At 44.9% G+C, this 23,815-nt stretch overlaps 1 protein-coding gene across 3 annotated transcripts; it reads left to right on the forward strand.

The window, feature by feature from the left end:
* The first annotated feature begins 273 nt into the window (after positions 1 to 273).
* Positions 274 to 23,317, forward strand: CASC3 (CASC3 exon junction complex subunit). 3 transcript variants are annotated; one of them, XM_053568159.1, is made up of 14 exons: positions 276 to 1,221; positions 1,615 to 1,642; positions 1,957 to 1,994; positions 12,836 to 12,994; positions 13,083 to 13,234; positions 14,044 to 14,220; positions 14,682 to 15,367; positions 17,321 to 17,385; positions 18,699 to 18,813; positions 19,059 to 19,157; positions 19,414 to 19,628; positions 20,725 to 20,847; positions 20,997 to 21,058; positions 21,645 to 23,317. In XM_053568159.1, exons 1-13 carry the CDS (start codon positions 991 to 993, stop codon positions 21,018 to 21,020), a joined length of 2,112 nt encoding a protein of 703 aa, XP_053424134.1. In that variant the 5' UTR covers positions 276 to 990; the 3' UTR covers positions 21,021 to 21,058; positions 21,645 to 23,317. The 3 variants fall into 3 exon arrangements, 2 of the variants coding, with proteins under 2 accessions (XP_053424135.1, XP_053424134.1); XR_008375447.1 differs by lacking the exons at positions 20,725 to 20,847; positions 20,997 to 21,058; positions 21,645 to 23,317 and having other exon boundaries at positions 274 to 1,221; positions 18,915 to 19,157; positions 19,414 to 19,463; XM_053568160.1 differs by lacking the exons at positions 19,414 to 19,628; positions 20,725 to 20,847; positions 20,997 to 21,058; positions 21,645 to 23,317 and having other exon boundaries at positions 274 to 1,221; positions 18,915 to 19,200.
* Positions 23,318 to 23,815: the final 498 nt, after the last annotated feature.

The raw sequence follows: 23,815 nt of genomic DNA on the forward strand, positions 1-23,815 counted from the left end.
GCTGTGTGACGACCTGGCACTCTACCGAGAGCAAAAAAGTGAGACTGTCTCTACAAAAAAAAAAAAAAAATATTACTCAGAACAGAATCCTAACTATATACCAGAGTGACCTTTAGCTGTTTGATAAAGGCGCACTCTCGTAGATGCACTAATAACTTACCTAAACCACCTTGTAAGAAAATGACTTTCTCTTGCTGACAAATGCCTTGCCAAAATCAAAGCATTTTCCTCTGATAACTCTTAGCAAAAAGGAAATCAAGTCAGCAGTTTGAACCAACAATAGTTTCTACTGACCCTCTTTTTTATTTAAATCAGTTTAAAATCTTAACAAGACTGGCATTCCAGTCTGCACTTAGGGGAAGAGGTGATGGCTGGGGTGGGATGGAACATGAATACGGAAGAGAAAATGAGGACCCAGGTAAAATGCTGTAACAATAAGTACTCCGACTTCATCGGCTTCATCGCAGACAACTGGTTTCTGCTTCACCCTTCGGCTTAGACTGGGCTGGTGTGGCAAATATGACGCAGCACCACGGCTTTAGAGATTTACCTTGATTCGTCATTTTTAACTAACGAATGTAGTAGAATGACCTGCCTCCAATTAGATAATAACGAGAAATGGAAACAGAAAACCATGAAACGGCCCCAATGCTGTAATGAAGCCGTGACAGGTCGACGCCTCCCACTCGGAAAGCCCAAGATGGCCGAGCGGGGACCCAGGAGGCCGCGGGCGTCCGACTCCCCTCGCCCAGGGCCTGCCCAGGGTAAGTCAGGAGCCACGCCACGCCCTTACGTCACCGACAACTGTCGTGCCGCTGGCCCGCAAACGTGCCGCAGGGCAGAGGCCCCGCCCCCGCCCCGCCTTCCGAGAAGAGGGGAGGCCAAGCGCTGCGTGTGAAGCATGCCGGGACTAGGTCTCGAGCCTCCCAGCAGCCTGTGCGACGGGAGCGGTGCGCAAGTAGCTGGCCAGCTTTGGCCGTTCTCCGTAAGATGGCGGACCGGCGGCGGCAGCGCGCTTCGCAGGACACAGAGGACGAAGAATCGGGTGCTTCGGGCTCAGACAGCGGCGGCTCCCCGGCGCGGGGCGGCGGGAGCTACAGCGGTAGTATCGGAGGCGGCGGCAGCGGTTCTCTGCCTTCACAGCGCGGAGGCCGAGCCGGGGCCCTTCATCTGCGGCGGGTGGAGAGCGGGGGCGCCAAGAGCGCTGAGGAGTCGGAGTGTGTGAGTGCGCGCGCGCGCGGAGGGGGCCGACGGCTAGCTGGCCGGGGGGAGGGGTGTAGGTGATGAACCGAGCCTGGGAGCTGATGGTAGATTGTGGAGCCTATTTGGTTAGAGAAGAGGAGTTATCCCCTGGTTTGCATACAGAGCCCCGAGGGAGAAGGAAGGGTTGGGGGGTTCTGGGTGTAGGGCAGGTGGAAAGCAGATGTTTGTTCAGAAATTGGATCTGGAGGTGAACAGACCTGCCCTTTTTTGGATACTTCATGTTAAAGATCTACAGTTCCCCACCTCTCTTTTGAACCATTTTGTGTTGTCTTCTGCTTTCCATCTACATGTCTTTACTGGGCTTCCCACCTCTGGAAATCATAGAACTAACCTGCGTCGTCTTTCTTTCAGGAGAGTGAAGATGGCATTGAAGGTGATGGTGAGTAGCATCTTTTACTCTATCATGCCAAGAGTTTTTTGCACATAAACTCAGGTCACCTATTTTCAACAGTGTCATTCTCGTAGACTGTTATGGATTTAAGGTTACAAAGCTTTTTGTAGCATAGTGATTACGAGCATAGGTTTTAGCACTACGATCTTAGGTAAGTTACTCTTTTAGTCCATTAAGTTATGGGGCCTATAATTTGATCTACCTCATAGATTGATGTCAGAATTAAATTAATGTCTTAATGTGACCCGCAATCAGGAAATTAGAATTAGAATTTTTTTTCACATGTTTCTGTTTCCTTTCAGCTGTTCTCTCGGATTATGAAAGTGCAGAAGACTCAGAAGTGAGTGCTATATATAGGTTGTTTTTCCTATGGTGTATGTCAGAAAATGGATTTTTAAAAAACATGTTGCAAAATTACTATGACCTATTTATTTCTCTTCTGTATTCAGTTACAGTGAGGGAAAACTTGGGGCAAGCCTCTGTAAGCCACAGATGTTACACTTTTAGTAGTTGGCTTTTCTCCCTATTTGAAGAAAATCAGGTTCTCAATAAGGGAAAAAAGAACATACTGAAATCCTCCACAAGATGTTTGATAGAATATATAAGCAGACTGAACACTACCTGGGAAGAAGGTCTAGAGGGATGGATTGCATGGTCAGTGGGAGAATATGAAATGCTAAATATGATTAGTACATAGGAAGGCAAGGAAGAGAGGTTGTAAGAGGTGGGTCCGAGTCCAAATCTTTTTTTTTTTGTAGAGATAGTCTCCTTTTATCGCCCTCAGGAGAGTGCCGTGGCGTCACACAGTTCACAGGAACCTCCAACTCCTGGGCTTAGGCAATTCTCTTGCCTCAGCCTCCTGAGTAGCTGGGAGTACAGGTGCCTGCCACAACGCCCGGCTATTTTTTTGTTGCCGTTTGGCCAGGGCCGGGTTTGAACCTGCCACCCTGGATATATGGGGCCAGCACCCTACCCACTGGGCCACCGGCAGCACCGCCCCTGAGTCCAAATCTTAAAGTACCTTGTAAGCCAGGTTATAAAGTATTTCATTTTTTTTGTTTTTTGTTTTGAGATAGATTTTCCCTCTGTTGCCCAGGCTGGAGTACTATGGTGTCAGCCTAGCTCACAGCAACCTCAAACTTCTGGGCTCAAGCGACCCTTCTGCTTCAGCCTCCCAAGTAGCTGAGATTACAGGTGCCTTTTTTTTTTTTTTGAGACAGAGTCTCACTATGTCATCCTCGGTAGAGTGCTATGGTATCACAGTTCATAGCAACCTCAAACTCTTGGGCTTAAATGACTCTCTTGCCTCAACTTCCCAAGTAACTGAGACTACAGGTGCCCGCCACCACGCCTGGCTATTTTTTGGTTGCAGTCGTCATTGTTCTTTAGCAGGCCCAGGCCAGGCTCAAACCTGCCAGCCTTGGTGTATGTGGCTGGCACCCTGCTCACTGAGCTACGGCGCTGAGCCTACAGATGCCTTTTATGACACCCTACTAATTTTTTCTATTTTTAGTAGAGACAAGGGTCTCACTCTTGGCTCAGGCTGGTCTCTAAATCCTGAGCTCAAGAAATCCTCCTGCCTTGGCCTCCCAGAGTACCAAGATTATAGGAGTGAGCCGCTGGGCCTGGCTGGGTTTTTTTTCTTTAGTCCCCCCACACACACACAAACAAAGGAGGAGGAAGGTATTTCAGTTTTATTTTAAGGAATTGAAAAACTATAAAAGTGTTTTGGACAGGCACGGTGGCTCACAACTCTAACTCTAGCACTCTGGAAGGCCAAGGCAGGTGGATTGCTTGAGCTCAGGAGTCTGAGACCAGCTTGAGCAAAAGCAAGACCTGGTCTCCACTGAAAATAAAAAGACTAGCTGGGTGTTGTGGCTGTTGCTAGTCCCAGCTCCTCACGAGACTGAGGCAAGAGGATCACTTGAGCCTAAGGGTTTGTAAGGTTGCTGTGATCTGTGACACCTGAGGGCAACAGAGTGTGACTCTGTCTCAAAAAAAAAAAAAGTATTTTAAACAAAAATGGGATGTGATTAAGCTTAAATTTTTTTTGGCCGGGGTTGGGTTTGAACCCACCACCTCCAGCATATGGGACCGGCGCCCTACTCCTTGAGCCACAGGCACCGCCCTAAGCTTAAATTTTTTTTTGATACAGAGTTTCACTTGTTGCCCTTTGTAGAGTACCACAATGACCTCAAACTCTCGGGCTCAGGCAATTCTCTTGCCTCAGCCTCCCAAGTAGCTGGGACCATAGGCACCCACCACAACGCCTGGCTTTTTTTGCAGTTTTGGCCAGGGCTGGGTTTGAACCTGCCACCTCCGGCATATGGGGCCAGTGCCCTACTCCTTTGAGCCACAGGAGCTGCCCTGCCTGGCTGTTTTTTTGTTGTAGTTGTCATTGTTTAGCTGGCCCGGCCTCGGTTCAAACCCGCCAGCCTCGGTGCATATGGCTGGCACTGTAACCACTGTGCTTTAGGTACTGAGCTTTTCTTGTTTATTTTTATGTAAAATCAGTTTTCCTGATCTCGTAGAAGGAAGGAACTATGAATCAGAGTACCTTTTTCTAAGTTTACATAGCTCCCTCTTTTGTCGTTTTTCTGTGATGTTAAAAAATATAGTGGCTTGCTTTCTGAGAATTGTTGCTTTTTTTGTTTGTTTTGAGATAGAGTCTCATTGTTGCCCTGGGTAGAGTGCCATGGTATCATAACTCATAGCAACCTCAAATTCCTGGGCTCCAGTGATGCTCTTGCCTCAGTGTCCCAAGTAGCTGGAACTACAGATGCCTACCCCAATGCCTGGCTGGTTTTTCTATTTTTAGTAGAAACAGGGTTTCACTCTTCTTTTTTTTTTATAGAGACAGAGTCTCACTTTATGGCCCTCGGTAGAGTGCCGTGGCATCACACAGCTCACAGCAACCTCCAACTCCTGGGCTTAAGCGATTCTCTTGCCTCAGCCTCCTGAGTAGCTGGGACTACAGGCGCCCGCCACAACGCCCAGCTATTTTTTGGTTGCAGTTCAGCCGAGGCTGGGTTTGAACCCGCCACCCTCGGTATATGGGGCCGGTGCCTTAACGACTGAGCCACAGGTGCCGCCCGGGTCTCACTTTTCTTAGGCTGGTCTCAAACTCCTGAGCTCAAGGGATCCACCTGCTCTGACCTTCCAGAGTGCTGGGATTATAGGCATGAGCCTCTTCGTCGGGCCAGAATTGTTGCTTTTGTTCCCTTCTCCAACCTTCTCGGGACTATCCCTGTCCTGCCCAATTTGATTGTCCTAATGGTTTCTCTTTAGTATAAGACCCTGTCCTAGAACGGTGTCTTGGCAGCCAGGTCAGTTTAACCCCTTCAGGCTTATGTACCAGAGGTAAAGCTTTACATTCATTTGGTAAAACTCCTCCTAGTTTCAACTGCTGTTCTCAGTTTTATCTGTTGTGCTTTTGTTGACTAGTCTTGATAATTTCAGGGTTCTCCTCAGATTCCCTTTGCTTCTCTCTACTTTTCTTCTGCACGGACACCAATACTATGTAGGTCTTGTGGCTGTTGGTGCTTTGTTCTTAATTGCTTATATATTTCGGGGCTTGCAATACCTGATAACCCAGTTTTGTTGTAAATGTTGTCTGAATGGTTTTGGTTTTGCTGTCCAGAAGCTCTGTCACTCTATGTAGAGATTAGAAGAGATATCAAAAATTAGGCTGCTGCCATTTTTAAAGAATCCTCCAGGAAAAAAAAAAATTTTTTTTTTTTTTTTTTTTTTTTGTAGAGACAGAGTCTCACTGTACCGCCCTCAGGTAGAGTGCCGTGGCGTCACACGGCTCACAGCAACCTCTTAACTCTTGGGCTTACGCGATTCTCTTGCCTCAGCCTCCCGAGCAGCTGGGACTACAGGCGCCCGCCACAACGCCCGGCTATTTTTTGGTTGCAGTTTGGCCGGGGCTGGGTTTGAACCCGCTACCCTCGGCATATGGGGCTGGCGCCCTACTCACTGAGCCACAGGCGCCGCCCAGAATTTTTTTTTTTTAAATAAGGACTCATTCTGTTGCTCCAGGCTAGGGTGCCCTAATGTCAGCCTACCTCACAGTAACCTCAAACTCTTGGGTTCAGATGATCCTCCTGACTCAGCCTCATGAGTAGCTGGGACTACAGGTACCTGCCACAAGGCCTGCTGACTTCTGTTTTTAGTAGAGACAGGGTCTCACTCTTGTTCAGGCTGGTTTCAAACTCCTGAGCTCAAGGGATCCTCTTGCCTTGGCTGCCAAGAGTGCTAAGAGAGCCACTGTTGACTATGGAGACATGGTAGCTAGGTGGAAAACTTTGAGATCAAGAGGTGATTTGATGTTCATTTATTTATTTATTTTTTGAAACAGAGTCTCATTATGTCGCCCTCGGTAGAGTGCTGTGGCATCATAGCTCACAGCAACCTCAAAGTCTTGGGCATAAGTGAGTCTATTGTCTTAGCCTCCCAAGTAGCTGGGACTACAGGTGCCTGCCACAGCACCCAGCTATTTGGTTGTAGTTGTCATCATTTGTCAGGCTCGTGCTGGATTTGAATCCGCCAGCTCTGGTGTATGTGGCTGGTGCCCTAGCCACTGAGCTACAGGCACTGAGACTTGGTGTTTATTTTTAAAGTTGAGAGAATCTCAAGTATGGTTAAAGATTGAAGGAATGAATAGAAAGGGAAAGAAAAGAAAAAGAATTGATAGTGCACTGGTGTTCTTGACTGAGGATGTAAGAAGAAATAGGAACCAGACAAGATAACCATCTTCCATCGTTATTACAGAGAGGGACAAAGGAAGAGTGTGTGCAGAAGAAGCTAGTGTTAACTTCTTTGGTTTCTTTGTAAAACTGAAGAAAAGACATCTGCTTTGAGAAGTGGAGTTAGTGGAGGGGCAGGGTAGGATTTGTAAGACCGTAGGAAGTTTGAGTAGTTGTGATTGGAAATGGCATTGATTTGTGAAGTTGTGTGTGTATGCTTAACCTCTTTAGCAAAGGGATCATCTCTTTTAGGCCAGCCTAGAGAAAGTTGATCCAGTCCCAGGCACATGTGAGTGACAGGGGGAGGTGAGGATGTTACTAGTAGTGATTGAAATGAATGGACATTGGAGTCTAGAGAGAGAAGAAGGTGAATGTGAGAAAGGGCTGATTGACAGGCAGAAGGTAGAAGGGTCAAGGGGGATGGATGTCTTAACCATGCCTATAGTCCTAGCTGCTCAGGAAGCTGAGACAGTAGAATCACTTTAGAAGGTTGGATCCAGCCTGGGCAATATAGTGAGACCCTGTTTCTTAAAGATAAAATTCGTGTGAAAGCAGTTGTTTTTTAAGAATATAAAAGTATAAGTTTATTTTATATTAGAGAGAGGGAAGAGATGAGAAAGAGAAGAGAGCAGAGATCAGGGAGTGAGAGAAGGGAAGATAGGGGTGAAGAGAGAGAAAAGGAGGGAGAGAATGGCATGGATCCTAAAGGAAGAAAGGAAAAATGTTAGCCAAACCAATTTTTTTTAATGCAGCACAATTCACAGTTACTAAGATGTGGAATCAACCCAAGTACCCCTTAGTACATGAATAGATTAATAAAATGTGGTATGTGTACCATAGAGTACTGCTTACCCATGGAAAAACAAAATGGCTAACTGGCCTGTTTGCCCTTTTCTTTGTTGTGAGAGTGGGGGCCTGTTTGCTATCTATGACCAATGTATCTTGCTCTGTAAGCCTGTATTTTACTTTTACTCTGTGAACCTATCTTTGTCTTTCTCAATAAACTTGGTTTCATGCTTCCCTTTTTTTTTTTTGTTTGAGGCAGAGTCTCGCTCAGTTGCCCTGGGGTTCAGTGCCATGGCATCATAGCTCACAGCAACCTCTAACTCTTGGGGTCAAGTGATCCTTTCAGCCTCCCAAGTAGCTGGGACTATAGGCACCCACCACAACACCCAGTTTGTTTGTTTGTTTCTTTTGAGACAAGAGTGTCACTATGTTGCCCTCGGTTGAGTGCTGTGACATCACAGCTCACAGCAACCTCCAACTTCTGGGCTCAAGCGATTCTCTTCTCTCAGCCTCCCAAGTAGCTGGGACTACAGGTGCCCACCACAATGCTCGGATGTTTTTTGGTTGCAGCCATCATTGTTTGGCAGGCCTGGGCTGGATTCAAACCCGCCAGCTCAGGTGTATGTGGCCGGCACCTTAGGCTCCGAGCCACACCCAGTTATTTTTTAGAGATGGAGTCTCACTTTTGCTCAGGCTGGTCTCGAACTCCTGAGCTCAGGCAGTCCACCTGCTTCAGCCTTCTAGAGTGCTAGGATTGCAGGCATTAGCTACCATTCCTGTCCTTCATGTTTGCCTGTAAAAAAATGGTGAGCTAATACCTTGTGTAATAACCTGATGGAACTGGAGACCATTCTCCTAAGTGAAGTGTCACAAGAATGGAAAAACAAACACTACATGTTCTGAATATTAAATTGGAACTATCAACATTCATGTGCATGTATGGAAGTAAAACTCAATGGAAATCAAGTAGGGGGCAGGAGAGGATAGGTAAAATCACACCTAACAGGTACAGTACTTTCTGGGGACTGGTCACACTTACAGCCTTAACTCAAACTGAAGGAAAGCAATTCAAATAGCCAAAACATTTGCACCTCTGTAATATTCTAAACTAAAAAATAATAGCCAAATAAATATTTAAAAAGACTTAAGAAATGAGCGAGGAACAACTAAGATCAGGAATAATGTAGTTTTCTCTTTTTTTTTTTTTTAACTACTTTATTGAAATACAGTTCACCTTGTATTCATTCACTTAAAGTGTATAACTTAGCCTAGTGTAGTGGTATAGTCTCAGTTGCTTAAGAGGCTGAGGTGAGAGGATCGCATAGGTCCAGGAGTTTGAACCAGCCTGGGCAACATAGACCCTATTTATAAAAATAAAGTATATAATTTAATGAATTTTATTATATTCACAGATAGATGCAACCATTACCACAGTTAGTTTCAGAACATCTTCATCACCTCAAAAAGAAATCCTCTACCCTTTAGCTGTCAACCCCAAGCTCCTCCATCTTCTCCTAACCCTAAGCAACCAGAAATTACTGGTCTCTAGCTTTTCATGTGAATGGAATCATATAATGTTTTTGTGACTGGCTTCTTTCACTTAGCATGATGTTTCCAAAGTTTTCTTCCAAGTTGTAGCATGTATCAGTACTTCATTCCTTTTTGATTTTTCCTCACATAATTACTCCATGGTGTGGATGTACCACATTTGGTTTTATCCTTTTATCCACTGATGGACATTGGGTTTCTCCACCTCTTTTTTTGAGGTATATTGATGAATAAAAAATATATATATTTAAGGTATACAACATGATGTTTTGATATATGTATACATTGTGAAGTGAGTACAACAAGCTAATGAACATTCCATCACCACACATAGACTATTTATTTTTGGTGGTGAGAACATTGAAGATCTACTCTTACCAAATTTAAAGTATATAATACGTTACTATTAACTATGGTTAACATGCTATATATTAGGTCTCCAGAATTTATTCATCTTAGAACTGAAATTTTATACCCTTGACCAGACTCTTTCCATTTACCCTACCCTTAAACCTCTGATAACCACCTTTTGCTCTGTTTCTATGAGTTCTATAAGTTTCACAGATAAATGAAATCATGTACTATGTCTTTCTGTGTCTGCCTTATTTCGCTTAGAATAACAACGTCCTTTAGCTTCATTCATGTTACTGCAAATGGCAAGATTTCCTTTTTAGGGCCAAATAACATTCCATTGTGTGTATAGAAGTGTATACCGCATTTTTTTTATCCACCATCCATTGACAGACACTGGGGATTATTTCCATATACAAATATTATTGTATAAGTTTGTAGACATGTTTTCACTTCTCATAATTATGTGCTTAGGAATGGATTTGCTGAGTCATGAGGTTCTCTGTATTAATTATTTGAGGAACTGCCAGACTGTCTTCCCAAGTGCTGCACTGCTTTACATTCTTAGCATCAGTATATGAGGTATTTTACATTCTTAGCCTCAGTGTATGAGGGTTCCAATTTTTTGAGCCATGGCCTTGTTATTGCCTGGGGCTAGAATGCATTGGGGTGATAACAACTCAGTGTAACTTCAGACTCCTGGTCTCAAGCAATATTCCTGCCTCAGCTTCCTAAGTAGCTTGAACTATGAACACAAATTAGCACATTTGGCTAATTTTTTTTTTTGGTAGAGACAGAGTCTCACTTTATCTCCCTTGGTAGAGTGCCATGGCATCACACGGCTCACAGCAACCTCCAACTCCTGGGCCTAAGGCGATTCTCTTGCCTCAGCCTCCCGAGTAGCTGGGACTACAGGCGCCCTCCACAAACCCGGCTATTTTTTTGTTGCAGTTCAGCCGGGGCTGAGTTTGAACCCACCACCCTCGGTATATGGGGCCGGTGCCCTACTCACTGAGCCACAGGTGCCGCCCACATTTGGCTAATTTTTAATTTTTTTTGTGAGTCAGGTTCTCACCATGTTGTCTAAGCTGGTCTCAAACCAAATCCAAAGTGCTGGGATTACAGGAATGGCCCTCCGCACCTTGACCTGTCTAATTTTTTGATTCTAGCCAGGCTACTTAGTGTGAAACAATATCTTCATTTTGATTTGCATTTCCCTCATGACTAATGATGTTGAGCATTTTTTCTTGTGCTTATTGGCCATTTATCTTCCTTGAAGAAATGATTTTTCTAGTACTTTGCCCATAATTTAATTGGATTATTTGTCTTTTATTATTGAGTTGTAAGAGTCCCTATATATTTTTGGTTATGAATATAAGTCCTTTATCAGATAATATTATTTGTGGATGACTATGGTGGCTGATTCCTTTAATTCCAGCACTTCGGGAGGCCAACCTGGGAGAATTGCTCGAGGCCAGGAGTTCAAGACCACCCTGGGCAACATGGCAAGACTGTGTCTCTACAAAAAAATAAAAAATTGTTGGGTGTGGTTGTGTGCACCTGTAGTCTATTTGGGAGGCTGAGGCAGAATCATTTGAGCCATGAATTCCAGGTTGCAGTGAACTCTGATCCTGCCCTTGCACTCTAGCCTAGATTACATAACAGAGGAAGACCCTATCTCAAAAAAATAAAAAAGGATATATGATTTGTAAATATTTATTGCCATTCTGTGGATTGTTCCTTTCTTGATGATGTTCTTTCAAGCACCAAGGTTTTAATTGTGGTAAACCTCAGTTTATCTGTTTTTGCTTTTGTTGCTCATGCTCTTGGTGTTATATCTAAAAATTGTTTATCAAATTAAAAGTTCGAATATTTACTCCTATGTTTCTTCTATGGGTTTTATAGTTTTTGCAGTCACGTTTAGGTCCTTGATCCATTTTGAGTTAACTTTTGTATGTGGGGTAAGTGTCTAACTTCATTCTTTTGCATTCAACAATTTTATTCAAGGTGTGGGGTATTTAAATTTAAGATTTTAAAAGCTAATCAGTTTATCAAAAAAAAAATGGATGGCTGAAGTAAAGGTGAAGACTGATCAATGCCAAAGTCTTCAAGTCAGTGATAGGGTGGGCAGGCCTAGTTCCTCAGTGGAGAAGGGGTTTAAAATGAGGCTAAAGGAGTTAGATCTGGTGGGCAGCGCCTGTGGCTCAGTGAGTAGGGCGCCGGCCCCATATACAGAGGGTGGCAGGTTTGAACCTGCCCCCACCCAAACTGCAACAAAAAAATAGCCGGGTGTTGTGGTGGGCGCCTGTAGTCCCAGCTACTCTGGAGGCTGAGGCAAGAGAATTGCCTGAGCCCAAGAGCTGGAGGTTGCTGTGAGCTATGACGCCATAGCACTCTACCGAGGGCAATAAAGTGAGACTGTCTCTAAAAAGGGGGAGGGGGTTAGATCTGGAAGAGAGGGAGAATGAACAGGATGCATCTCTGCCTCTTACTCTGAAATACGTAGGGAGTAGAAGAATGAACTAAAAAATTTTGTAAGAATTCTTTATGGGGAGCATTTCCTTTAGGGGAAAGCTAGTAAGAGTTGGAAAAAATTCGCTAAAGTGGTAAGTAATGTAGGGGAGTTTGTCTCCTCTGGAAAAGGGTTTTGATGACATCCCTTACCCAAAGCATTATGACCTTATAGTAGCACCTTGGCTTCAGTTAGACCAAGCTTTGACTGTCATTTGGAGTCTTCTCAGCACTATACTGTTTGTATCTTTTTGTTCTGCTCTGGAAACAAAATTAGTTTCTCAGTTGGTATAAAAAAGTTGCCTCATTTGACATTCTACCATAGACTAGATGAGGTGGAGCATGAAACAAAGTTCCCTTATTAATCATGCTGGTACTATTTTAAGATGTTTGAATTTAGTCAGTATGTGCGTGTGTGTAGTAATGAATTAAAGTCCCATACACACACCTAGTAAGTTCTTATAATTTCTGCTTCAAAATCTGTAGGGGGTTCAGTGCCTGTGGCTCAAGCAGCTAAGGCGCCAGCCACATAACACCTGAGCTGGCAGGTTCGAATCCAGCCTGGGCCCACCAGACAACAATGATGGCTGCAACCAAAAAACAGCTGGGCATTGTGGCGGGCACCTGTGGTCACAGCTACTTGGGAGGCAGAGGCAGGAGGATTGCTTGAGCCCAGGAGTTGGAGGTTGCTGTGAGCTGTGATGCCACAGCACACTACCCAGGGCAACAGCTTGAGGCTGTGTCTCAGGGGAAAAAAAAAATCTGTAGGGAACATAAGATAAAGGAAAGAAGTAGATGGTTGCCATCCACCCATCCTCACCTGCAGAGGAGAGAAAACTTAATGTAATTGAAGCAAAAGGAAAGAATCCTAATCCAAAACACTTTGAGGCCAAACTCTAGTTGACACTGAACCATTTGGATCTTTTTTTCCTGAGATAGAGCCTCAAGGCTTTCACCCTGAGTAGAGTGCTGTGGCATCATAGCTCACAGCAACCTCCAACTCCTGGGCTCAAGCGATCCTCCTGCCTCCCGCTTCCCAAATAGCTGGGATTACAGGTGCCTGCCACAACGCCCAGCTATTTTTTGGTTGCAGCCATCGTTGTTTGGTGGGCCTAAGGCTGGATTCGGGCCCACCAGCTCCGGTATATGTGGCTGGTGCCTTAGCTGCTTGAGCCATAGGCACTGAGCCGAACCATTCAGATCTTATCTCCACAACTGACAGGGAAATTTTTTTCAGGGTGAAGAAGGGGAATACAGTGAAGAGGAAAACTCCAAAGTGGAGCTGAAATCAGAAGGTAATGATGCTGTTAATTCTTCGGTGAAAGAAGAGAAGGGAGAAGAAAAGCCTGACACCAAAAGCACTGTGACTGGAGAGAGGCAAAGTGGAGATGGACAGGTCAGTACACACCGTAGTCCTCCATTTGGAGGGCTGGCATAGGGCTCACAGGCTTGGAGGAGTAAGGAGACCTTTATCTGTCCTCCAGGAGAGCACAGAGCCTGTGGAGAACAAAGTGGGTAAAAAGGGGCCTAAGCATTTGGATGATGACGAGGATCGGAAGAATCCAGCATACATACCCCGGAAAGGGCTCTTCTTTGAGCATGATCTTCGAGGACAAACTCAGGAGGAGGAAGTCAGGTAACAGCCACTTGGTGCTGCTGTATAGCATGTACTTAGTGCTCACTGTATGCCCGGCACTTTGCTAAGTGTCACCTGTGTCATCTCGACTGCTCACAACATTTTAGAGTATTATGATTATCCCTCTCATACAAATGAGGAAAGTTAAGGCTTAGAATATTTGGTAACTTTTTTTTTTTTTGAGACAGAGCCTCAAGCTATTGCTCTGGGTAGAATGCCGTGACATCACAGCTCACAGCAAACTCCCAACTCCTGGGCTTAAGCGATTCTCTTGCCTCAGCCTCCCAAGTAGCTGGGACTACAGGTGCCCGCCACAACGCCCAGCTATTTTTTGGTTATAGTTGTCGTCGTTTGGCAGGCCCGGGCTGGATTCGAACCTGCCAGCTCTTGTGTATGTGTCTGGTGCCTTAACCCCTTGAGCTATAGGTGCCAAGCCAGAATATTTGGTAACTCTTGGTAGGGCAACTGGGACCCAGACCCAGGGCACATTTGCCTTCTGTAGCCTGAGGCTCAAGCCCTCTGAGATGTGAAGTACTTGCATAGGCTGCGTTTTTAAGAGATGTTTCAAAGGTACTGAATGACTTGAAGTGAATGAAATCTTTTCTCATGTCTATTTCTATTGTATTTGAGCCCAGCAGGCCCTGAGGTGCTCTAATTCACTGTTGCTTTTGTGGGGCCTGTTTCATGTAATCTGGAAAAAGGGGAGACTATGTGAAGTCCCTACTACTGTCTCCCTGCCTGACTCTGTCTGAACATCTCTATGTGGTGGATTCTGCTGGCCTAAGACACTTTTCCTTGGTTTTGTCCAGACCCAAAGGGCGTCAACGAAAACTGTGGAAGGATGAGGGTCGCTGGGAGCATGACAAGTTCCGGGAAGATGAGCAGGCCCCAAAGTCCCGACAGGAGCTCATTGCTCTTTATGGCTATGACATCCGCTCAGCTCATAATCCTGATGACATCAAACCCCGAAGAATCCGGAAACCCCGGTAAGGAAATTTTAAAGTTTAGACTTTTCTTTTTTTTGAGCCTAGACTATTGATATTTTTGGAAAGAACTCCCTTCTTAGGCAGTAAGTGAATGGGTGAGGGATAAGGGATGTCTTTCTGACTTTCAATTTACATCTCTGGTGGTGGTCTGTTGTGTTTTTTTCTTTCTTTTTTTTTGAGACAGTTTCACTTTGTTGCTCTCGGTAGAGTGCTGTCACAGTTCACAGCAACCTCCAGCTCTTGGGCTTAGACAATTCTCTTGCCTCAGCCTCCCAAGTAGCTGGGATTACAGGTGCCTGCCGCAACACCTGGCTATTTTTGTTGTTGTTGTTGCAGTTTGGCCAGGGCCGGGTTTGAACCTGCCACCCTCCGTATATGGGGCCCGCACCCTACTCACTGAGCCACAGGCACCGCCCTCTTGTGTTATTTTCTTTTAACAGTTTCTCCATTCCATTTTTTAGATTTGGGAGTCCTCCACAGAGAGATCCAAACTGGAATGGTGAGCGGCTAAATAAATCCCATCGCTACCAAGGTCCTGGGGGCACCTTACCACCAAGAACATTTATTAACAGGAATGCTGCAGGTACTGGCTGCATGTCTGCACCCAGGAATTACTCTCGATCTGGGGGCTTCAAGGAAGGTCGTGTTGGTTTTAGGCCTATAGAGGCTGGTGGGCAGTATGGTGGCCGGTCTGGTGAAACTGTTAAGCATGAGACCAGTTACCGGTCACGGCGCCTGGAGCAGACTCCTGTGAGGGACCCATCTCCAGAAGCAGATGGTCCAGTGCTTGGTAGTCCTGAAAAGGAAGAGGCAGCCTCAGAGACACCTGCTGCCGCTTCTGACACTGCACCACCAGCCCCTGATAGGCCCATTGAGAAGAAATCCTATTCTCGGGCAAGAAGAACCCGAACCAAAGTTGGAGATGCAGTCAAGGTTGCAGAGGAGGTGCCCCCTCCACCCGAAGGGCTGACCCCAGCACCTTCAGTCCCAGAGACCACCCCTCCTCCACCTACTAAGACTGGGAACTGGGAGGCTCCAGTAGATTCTGCTACAGGTGGACTTGAACAAGATGTGGCACAACTGAGCATAGCAGAACAGAATTGGAGTTCAGGGCAGCCTTCTTACCTGCAACCACGAGAGCTTCGAGGTATGTATCTTAGGGTTGGTGGCTATCTTTTCGCCCTTTAGAGACTTAATGTCTCTCAGGAATGTGATGTCTGACAAATAATCTACCTTTTTATTAACTGATCATTAATCAGTCATCAATATTGAACTCCTGAGTACAGAATTCTTTCCTACTTTATAGAAGTTGATTTTTTTTTTTTTAATTGAGACAGAGTCTTATTTTGTCTCCCTCAGTGGAGAGCTATAGCATCATAGCTCACAGCAACCTCAAATTCTTGGGCTCCAATGATCTTCTTGCCTCAGCCTCCCCAGTAGCTGGGATTGCAGGCTCCAGCCACAACACCTGGCTGTTTTTAGAGATGGGTTTTGCTCAGGCTAGTCTCAAACTCCTAATATATAATGTGGCTAGTGGCTATTATATTGTATAGCATAGTTTTTAGGACCTACCTATTGCACCATCTCAATGGTGCCACAGCACTCTATCGAGTTTGACAAATTGAGACTCTGTCTCAAAAAAAAAGTTGTTTTTTGCCCCCCTAAATCTTGTAGTGATAGACTGTACAACAGAACTTTCTGTAATGATGGGAGTTTTTTTTTGCTTTGTTTTTAGAGATAGTGTCTCGCTGTCTTGCCTAGGCTGGTGTTGAACTCCTGGGCCTATGCAATCTTTTCTCTTCACTTGACTGATGGTGCTTTTGAATGCTTGAAATATGGCCAGAGTGAGGGATTGAGGTTTTTTTTTTGTTGTTGTTGTTGTTGTTGTAGAGACAGAGTCTCACTTTTATCACCCTCGGTAGAGTGTAGTGGTGTTACACAGCTCACAGCAATCTCCAAGTGATTCTCTTGCCTCAGCCTCCCATGGATTGAGCTTTTAATTAATCAAAATATGTGGCTAGTGGGTGTTATATTGGATACCAGAGTTTTTAGGACCTACCTATTGTACCTTTCACTCATTCTCCTTTGTCTTCCTCCAACCAAATAGATTGAGGGATCTTTCCTTAGTTTGTGAAATATAACTGAAAGATTGGAAATCTTCATTTGGCATTTCAGCATCCTTGTGTGGGTAATCTTTGAACACCAAAAACCAATGTAGCCTAAACCGGACCTGGAGTTGATCTCTGGATAGTAGCTTCTTGCTGATTTTACCACTGGAAGATAGTCCCTAGAATATTCCTTTTTGTCCTGAGTTATTTTCAGCCAGATCAGATCTCTTCCCAAACTTTCAACCCTGACCTCTTGTAACTAGGATATAATCAAGTAGATTTATAGAACATCCTCCCTGTCCAGCTGTTGCTCAGAAACTCATGGGCTGAGATTTTTTCAGTATGTTTGATAATATAATGTGCTAATTATAATTTCCCAGGAGATTCTGTGCAAGGAAGAGTTTGGTAGGGAAAATGTGAACTTGAGTTTCTTTTTCTTTCTTTTTTTTTTTTTTTTTGAGACAGAGTCTCACTTTCTTGCCTACAATAGAGTGCGGTGCCATGATAGCTCACAGCAACCTCAAACTCTTGGGCTCAAGTGATTCTCTTGCCTCAGCCTCCCAAATAGCTGGGGCTATAGGCACCTGCCACAATGCCCAGATATATATATATTTTTTTTAGAGACAGGGTCTCACTTTTGCTCAGGCTGGTCTTGAACTCATGAGCTCAAGCAGTTCACCCGCCTTGGCCTCCCAGAGCGCTGGGATTATAGGCATGAATCACCACGCCATGCCTCAACTTGAGTTTCTTCAGTGAAGGTCCCCCCCCCCCCCCATTTTCAAGGGCATTATTTCCGTATTAGGCAGTGGGGACAAATTTTCAAATCATGGTGTTGATAGGAAGCAGAGATAGTTTAAAAGGAATTTTGTTTGTTTAAAAGAAGAAAGCCAAGCCATTCCCAGGTTGACTCTTCAACCTGTCATTTAGTTGATTGTATCTGAATCCTCCTCACATGTTTGTTCTGCAGCAGTGACTTTTTTGGTCTCTTACAGGTATGCCTAACCATATACACATGGGAGCAGGACCTCCACCTCAATTTAACCGGATGGAAGAAATGGTATAAAATGGAAAAGGGAGTAGACTGGGGGGTGGCTACACATTACGGCTTGTTCACTGCTTAAACCAAGATAAAATCTTGTGGACTGGGCACGGTGGCTTGTGCCTATAATCCCAACACTTTGGGAGGCAGAGGCAGGTGGATTGCTTGAGCTCACAGGTTCAAGACCAGCCTGAACAAGAGCAAAAGCCTGTTTCTAAAAATAGCCAAACGTTGTTGCAGGTACCTGTAGTCTCAGCTACTTGGGAGGCTTAGGCCAAGAAGGATCACTTGAGCTGGACGCAGTGGCTCACGCCTGTAATCCTAGCACTCTGGGAGGCCAAGGCAGGTGGATAGCTTGAGCTCACAGGTTTGAGACCAGCCTAAGCGAAAAATAAGACCCTATCACTACTAAAAATAGAAAAACTGAGGCAAGAGGATTGTTTGAGTCCAAGAGTTGAAGGTTGTTGTGAGCTATGATGCCACGGTGCTCTACCCAGGGCAACAGCTTGAGACTGTCTCAAAAAAAAAAAGGTTCACTTGAGACCAAGAGTTTGAGGTTGCTGTGAGCTATTGTGCCATGGAACTCTACTGAGGGCAACAACATAAGACTCAAGTGATTCTCAAAACAAGATTCTTGTCTCAAAACAAGAAAAAAAAGATCTTGAAGTCAGTTTTTCCATTGATTACCCAAATTTGGGTATCAGAAATACGTAGGAAGGTTTATGTTGTTTGTTTTTTTTTGTAGAGACAGTCTCACTTTACCGCCTTCAGTAGAGTGCCATGATGTCACAGGACTCACAGCAACCTCTAGCTCTTGGGCTTCCACGATTCTCCTGCCTCAGCCTCTCGAGCAGCTGGGATTATAGGCACCTGCCACAACGCCTGGCTTGTTTTTTTTTTTTTTTTTTGAGACAGAGCCTTAAGCTGTTGCCCTGGGTAGAGTGATACGGCATCACAGCTCACAGCAACCTGCAACTCCTGGGCTTAAGCGATTCTCTTGCCTCAGCGTCCCCAAGTAGCTGGGACTACAAGCACCCGCCATAACGCCCAGCTGTTTTTTTGGTTGTAGTTGTCATTATTGTTTGGCAGGCCTGGGCTGGATTCAAACTCACCAACTCTGGTGTATGTGGCTGGCACCTTAGCCGCTTGAGCTACAGGTGCTGAGCCAGAAGGTTTATGTTTAAATGTTAATTTTTGTTGATTTTCAATTCACTTTCCAAATAATTAAACACCCGCCGTGTATCAAGTGTTTTGCAGCACCTAAAGAAGGGGGACTTGATATTTGAGTCACCCCTCTAGAAGTTTTGTTTAGGCCTCTCTCTCTGTCTTAGGGCGTCCAAGGTGGTCGAGCCAAACGCTATTCATCTCAGCGGCAAAGACCTGTGCCAGAGCCTCCTGCCCCTCCAGTGCATATCAGTATCATGGAGGGACATTACTATGATCCATGTGAGTTTTTTATTATAATTGGGGTACCTTTCTTGGCAGGGTGAAGTAAATTTAAGAGACCAGCCTCCTGCCTCCTGAATTTCCCTTCTGATCTTTCACAGTGGTTATCAAACATTGTCTGGTTGCTGTTTTCTTCACATGGAAAATTGAGAACCATCTTTTGAAGGGTTTGGGGGACAAGGAGACTTGTCTTATGTGATATGAAGAGTGAGAGTTTATGAGAGTCCCAATGTGATATCTTACAGTGCAGTTCCAGGGACCAATCTATACCCATGGTGACAGCCCTGCCCCACTGCCTCCACAGGGCATGATTGTGCAGCCAGAAATGCACCTTCCCCACCCAGGTAAGCTTTGCACCTCTGCTTGTATGCTTCCAGTACATGAGGATATATATTTGGGTCTCCACAGACCTCATCATCCTGAGCTCTGTGCTGCTAGCCTATGAGGCTGGTCATCCTGGCTGCTTAGGCAACAGACTCCTCTGTGTCCATCCTGAGGGCTTCCATCCTGAGCCTATTTGTGCTGAGCAGTCCAGCCAGGCCATCCCATGGAAATGGTATTATCATCTTTTTCAGTTTTTGTTTTCTTCTCCTTGTCCAGGTTTACATCCTCACCAGACACCGGCACCTCTGCCCAATCCAGGCCTCTATCCCCCACCAGTGTCCATGAATCCAGGACAGCCACCGCCTCAGCAGTTGCTTGCTCCTACTTACTTTCCTGCTCCAGGCGTCATGAACTTTGGTAATCCCAGTTACCCTTATGCTCCAGGAGCACTGCCTCCCCCTCCACCACCTCATCTGTATCCTAACACACAGGTGAGATTTTTCTAGGTACACATCCTTTAATCCAGACAGGAATGCGGTATGGGGAAAATGCTAAAGGAATTTGAGACATTTCAGTGCCACTGATTAGTATATGGCACCAGGACGCCTCTTTGTGGTCAGGAGTTGGAAATGCAGCTTATGTAATACAGATCATCTGTTTTTCTCTTCATTTTCTTTCATTTGAATGTTGTAGTAAATCATAGGCGGCAATACCTGCTATTTATTCAACTGCATAAAGAAGCTGTATTCTACTCCTTAGCAGCTCTACCCTGTCTTACTTCACTTCCAATAGGTTGACAACATCAGGTAGCTAGAGTGTCATCATTGAGCTCAGCCTTTTCTATTTGTCAGCCAATGGTAGAAATTAGAGAGCTGGGCAGTACTTTGAAGAAATAAGAACCAGAGGGAGGTGCTTGTGGCTCACACCGGCCCCATTACTGAGGGTGGCAGGTTCGAACCCAGCCCTGGCCAAACTGCAACAACAACAACAACAAAAAAATAGCCGGGCGTTGTGGCAGGTGCCTGTAGTCCCAGCTACTAAGGAGCTGTGATGCCACAGCACTCCGCCAAGGGTGATAAAGTGAGACTCTTGTCTCTTAAAGAAAATAAAGAAATAAGAACGAGTCTAATAATGACATATTAAGGTGGGCGGTGCCTGTGGTTCAGTGAGTAGGGTGCTGGTCCCATATACCAAGTGTAGCGGGTTCAAACCCAGCCCTGGCCAAACTGCAACAAAAAAATAGCCGGGCGTTGTGGCGGGCGCCTGTAGTCCCAGCTGCTCGGGAGGCTGAGGCAAGAGAATCGTGTAAGCCCAAGAGCTGGAGGTTGCTGTGAGCCGTGTGACATCATGGCACTCTACTGAGGGCGGTAAGATGAGACTCTGTCTCTACGAAAAAAAAAAAAAGATATATTAAGGCAAAATGAATAGGCACCTTGTTTTGAAGGGGATCTTAGGGGTTAACTTAGAGATTTTAAAAAATTATAAATTCCCCAATATTCTTATTTTCATGTCTCAATAATATTTGCTGTTCATAAGTTCGATGGATGAATTTCTAACTTTTTCTTCTCTTGGCTTGTGGGGCCCCAGGCCCCATCACAGGTATATGGAGGCGTGACATACTATAACCCAGCCCAGCAGCAGGTACAGCCAAAGCCCTCACCACCCCGGAGGACTCCCCAGCCAGTCACCATCAAGCCCCCTCCACCTGAGGTATGAGAGCTCCTTCCCATACTTAAGGCACATGCTGCATCAATGGGCTTTCCTTTTTCCCAGAGGATTTCCCTCCTTTTCTGGGTGTGTTTCTATGGATAAGTCTTTTGGGTATGACTTGATAACAAATTCCAACTTTATTATTTCAGGTTGTAAGCAGGGGTTCCAGTTAATATGAGTTTCTGATATTTTAAACTAACATCATATGAAAGTAAGTGCACAATATACTGTGAATCCTGTTCTTAAAACTAATGCTTATGTTCATTTAACAAACAAAATTGCCTAATTAATGCTTTAAGTTATAATTATGGTATATTTCAGGAGAGACTTAAAGGAGTCCTGAAATTTGCTGGTTTGTTTTGGAAATATCAGGCAGGTTTAAAATAGAAATCATGGCTCACATGACAATTTCAATTGAGAAAGCCACAAGGAAAAAGTACTAGATGACAGTCTTAAACTTGATTAAGGAAAGAGGAAATCTAAATTTGAGGTGTTACAGCAGAAAGCCAATTCTAAAGATCACTGGGGGATTTTTTTTGTTGTTTCTGCTGTTTTAAGGATATTACTTTCGTGCGGCGCCTGTGGTTCAAGGGGTAGGGTGCCGGTCCCATATGCTGGAGGTGGTGGGTTCAAACCCATCCCTGGCCAAAAAAAAAAAAAAACCCACAAAAATAAAAAATGAAGGACATTACTTTTAAATCCATTATTTAGAAACGTGGTTTTTGAAAACAGCTTGTAAATACCCAGAAAGTCCAGTAATGCTTTGGTGGTTCTTCCCTTTTCCCAACCCCTATCAGAACAGCAGAGGTGAGAACTCAGGAGAGAAGAGAAATACAACTGGCTGTCTACTACCAGGAGGGCTTCAAAGATAGAGGGTAGCTCCTGCCAGTAAGCAGCTGAAGGAGGAGGACCCCTGCCTTCCTCTGAGGACAGGCTCTGTTGGAGAGAGGGAGAAACAAGTGGACTGCCTCCCATCTCCACCTGTCACAAGTTGGCTATGTTCAGGGGAGCAGACATCCAGACAGCACAGCTTCTGAGTCCAGATCCAGAAGCCCATGTCTTTTGCTCTTCTTCACTTTCTCCTGGGAAACTCAAGTGTCTTCTGTTCCCAGGGAAGTTCTTTCCTGTTTGTTTTGTTTTCCAAGATGTTCATTTTTAAAGCCTGGCTTGCTGTTCTTAAACTAATATTCTTTTAATTCTCTCTGCCTTTAAATGAAACGGTTCATTCTTCTGGTCTGCTGGCTCCTCTGGGTTCCCCTGATTCTTCCTTGCATCCCAAATAATAGAGAATGTATCAGCCAGCCTTCCCCCACCAAATCTAAAAAGGCCTAGCCTTTCTAGATTCTCTTAACTCCTCTAACCCTGTGGAAGCATAGCTCTCTGCACAGTGTGTCCCATTATGCAAAAAAGGTTAGAGTAGGTGGGTAGGACCCCTTCTTTTTGACTTAGCTTTTTAGGAGTCTGAGCTTCCATGATTACCTGTACCCTAGTGGGCTTCATTCCTCTACTGAGGGCAAAGTCTCTACTCTGGGAAAAGATGGCAAACCAGTTGCTTTTGTGAGAAAGGAAGGATGGAGTGAGAACCTTTGCACCTTAGGGGTATGTATTCACATGGTCCTCAGGGCTCAGTCTTTGAGGTAAGTGGAATTAGAGGGTCCTGCTTCTCTTCTTTTCCATTCCTCCAATGATACCCCCTTTCCAGTTGCTGTGGACCAATGCACCTCTCTAGAGGCAAATATTATCCAGCAAGCAATCTACCCTGTTCTTTGTAGTTGTTCTTCTCTGAATCTTCCCTGCTGTAAGTGTTTTTGATGTTACTTTCTTATGTCCCCAAATTCTACTCTTTTTCCTTGCAAACAGAAGATACCACACCTGGGCTTAAGGCCTAAGGAAGCCAGTCACCTTCTGGGCAAAGGCTCTTCTTTTCTTTCCTTCCTATCTGTGGCACTGAACCACTTCCCTGCTGCCTCTGCAGAAGAGACTACTGTTACTGCAGCACTCTTGTCTGCCAGGGATAACTTGGCCACTGTCCCTGTCCTTCTAGAAAACCAGAGGGAGAAAGTGGTGGCTGTGTTTCTCCCTCAGTAATGTCAGTTTTTAATTCCTTCCCTCCCACAGCTGGCCTAACTACTCTGAGTCACAGGTGTGGGGTGGGGACTAAGGGAGAGGCACTTAAGCTATAACCCCCAAGAAGGAAATAGCTAAGAGATTCTTCCAGGGGGTAACTGGTGGTTGTGCCTTTTGTAGGCTGTTCCCTTTGCCTTAAACCTGAAGATGTCTCCTCAAGCCTGTGGGCAGCATGCCCAGAATCCCAGACCTTAAGACACTGTGACAGTTGTCTCTGTTGGTCCACTGTGTTTAGTTGCAAGGATCTCTCTAGGTGTGTTGTTTTTTGTTACTGTTTTAAAGGGTGCACATTTGTGATCAGCATTGTGACTTGGAGATAATAAAATTTAGACTATAAATTTGGTTTCCTTGCCAGTGTTTTGAGTCTTTTTTTTTTTTTTTTTAACATCCCACTGGTAGACAAATGTGAGTCCTGATTTGGGAGGAAAGGAGGGAGAGAAAAGAACTCCATAATTACCCCCATGAGGTTACAGTTATTACTTGTGCCAGCTCAGATTTGTGCAATGGAAGGCCACAGAGGTTAGGGACCACTTTGTATTCCCCATATGTAATTTTATTGCCACAAAGACACCAGGGTTTCACATAATCCATTGGGATTGGAAATGTCAGGGACAGAAAAACGAATGAGATAGTGCTTATCCATGTGAACATCCAGTGTGCCTTATGCCTTTGTGTTTGGCAAGTAAGCTACCCAAGGTAATGTGTCATTAAATGTCAGTATAACTATGTACCAAGGCCTAGACAAGAGGAAAGGTGCAGATAGGTCTCTTTAAAAGTAAAGACTTAGGCTGGGTGCAGTGACTCAAGCCTGTAATCCTAGCACTCTAGTAGGTCAAGGTGG

The sequence above is a fragment of the Nycticebus coucang genome, chromosome 18 (genome assembly GCF_027406575.1).
Source record: "Nycticebus coucang isolate mNycCou1 chromosome 18, mNycCou1.pri, whole genome shotgun sequence".
In the NCBI taxonomy this organism is placed as follows: Eukaryota; Metazoa; Chordata; class Mammalia; order Primates; family Lorisidae; genus Nycticebus; species Nycticebus coucang.

Excerpts from the sequence above, each read along its gene's own strand:
- CASC3 (XM_053568159.1), top strand. The coding sequence starts at position 991 with ATGGCGGACCGGCGGCGGCAGCGCGCTTCGCAGGACACAGAGGACGAA. Across the intron at positions 13,235-14,043 it reads ACTCAGGAGGAGGAAGTCAG|ACCCAAAGGGCGTCAACGAA; the intron begins GTAACAGCCACT and ends GGTTTTGTCCAG. Across the intron at positions 19,629-20,724 it reads ATCTGTATCCTAACACACAG|GCCCCATCACAGGTATATGG; the intron begins GTGAGATTTTTC and ends GTGGGGCCCCAG.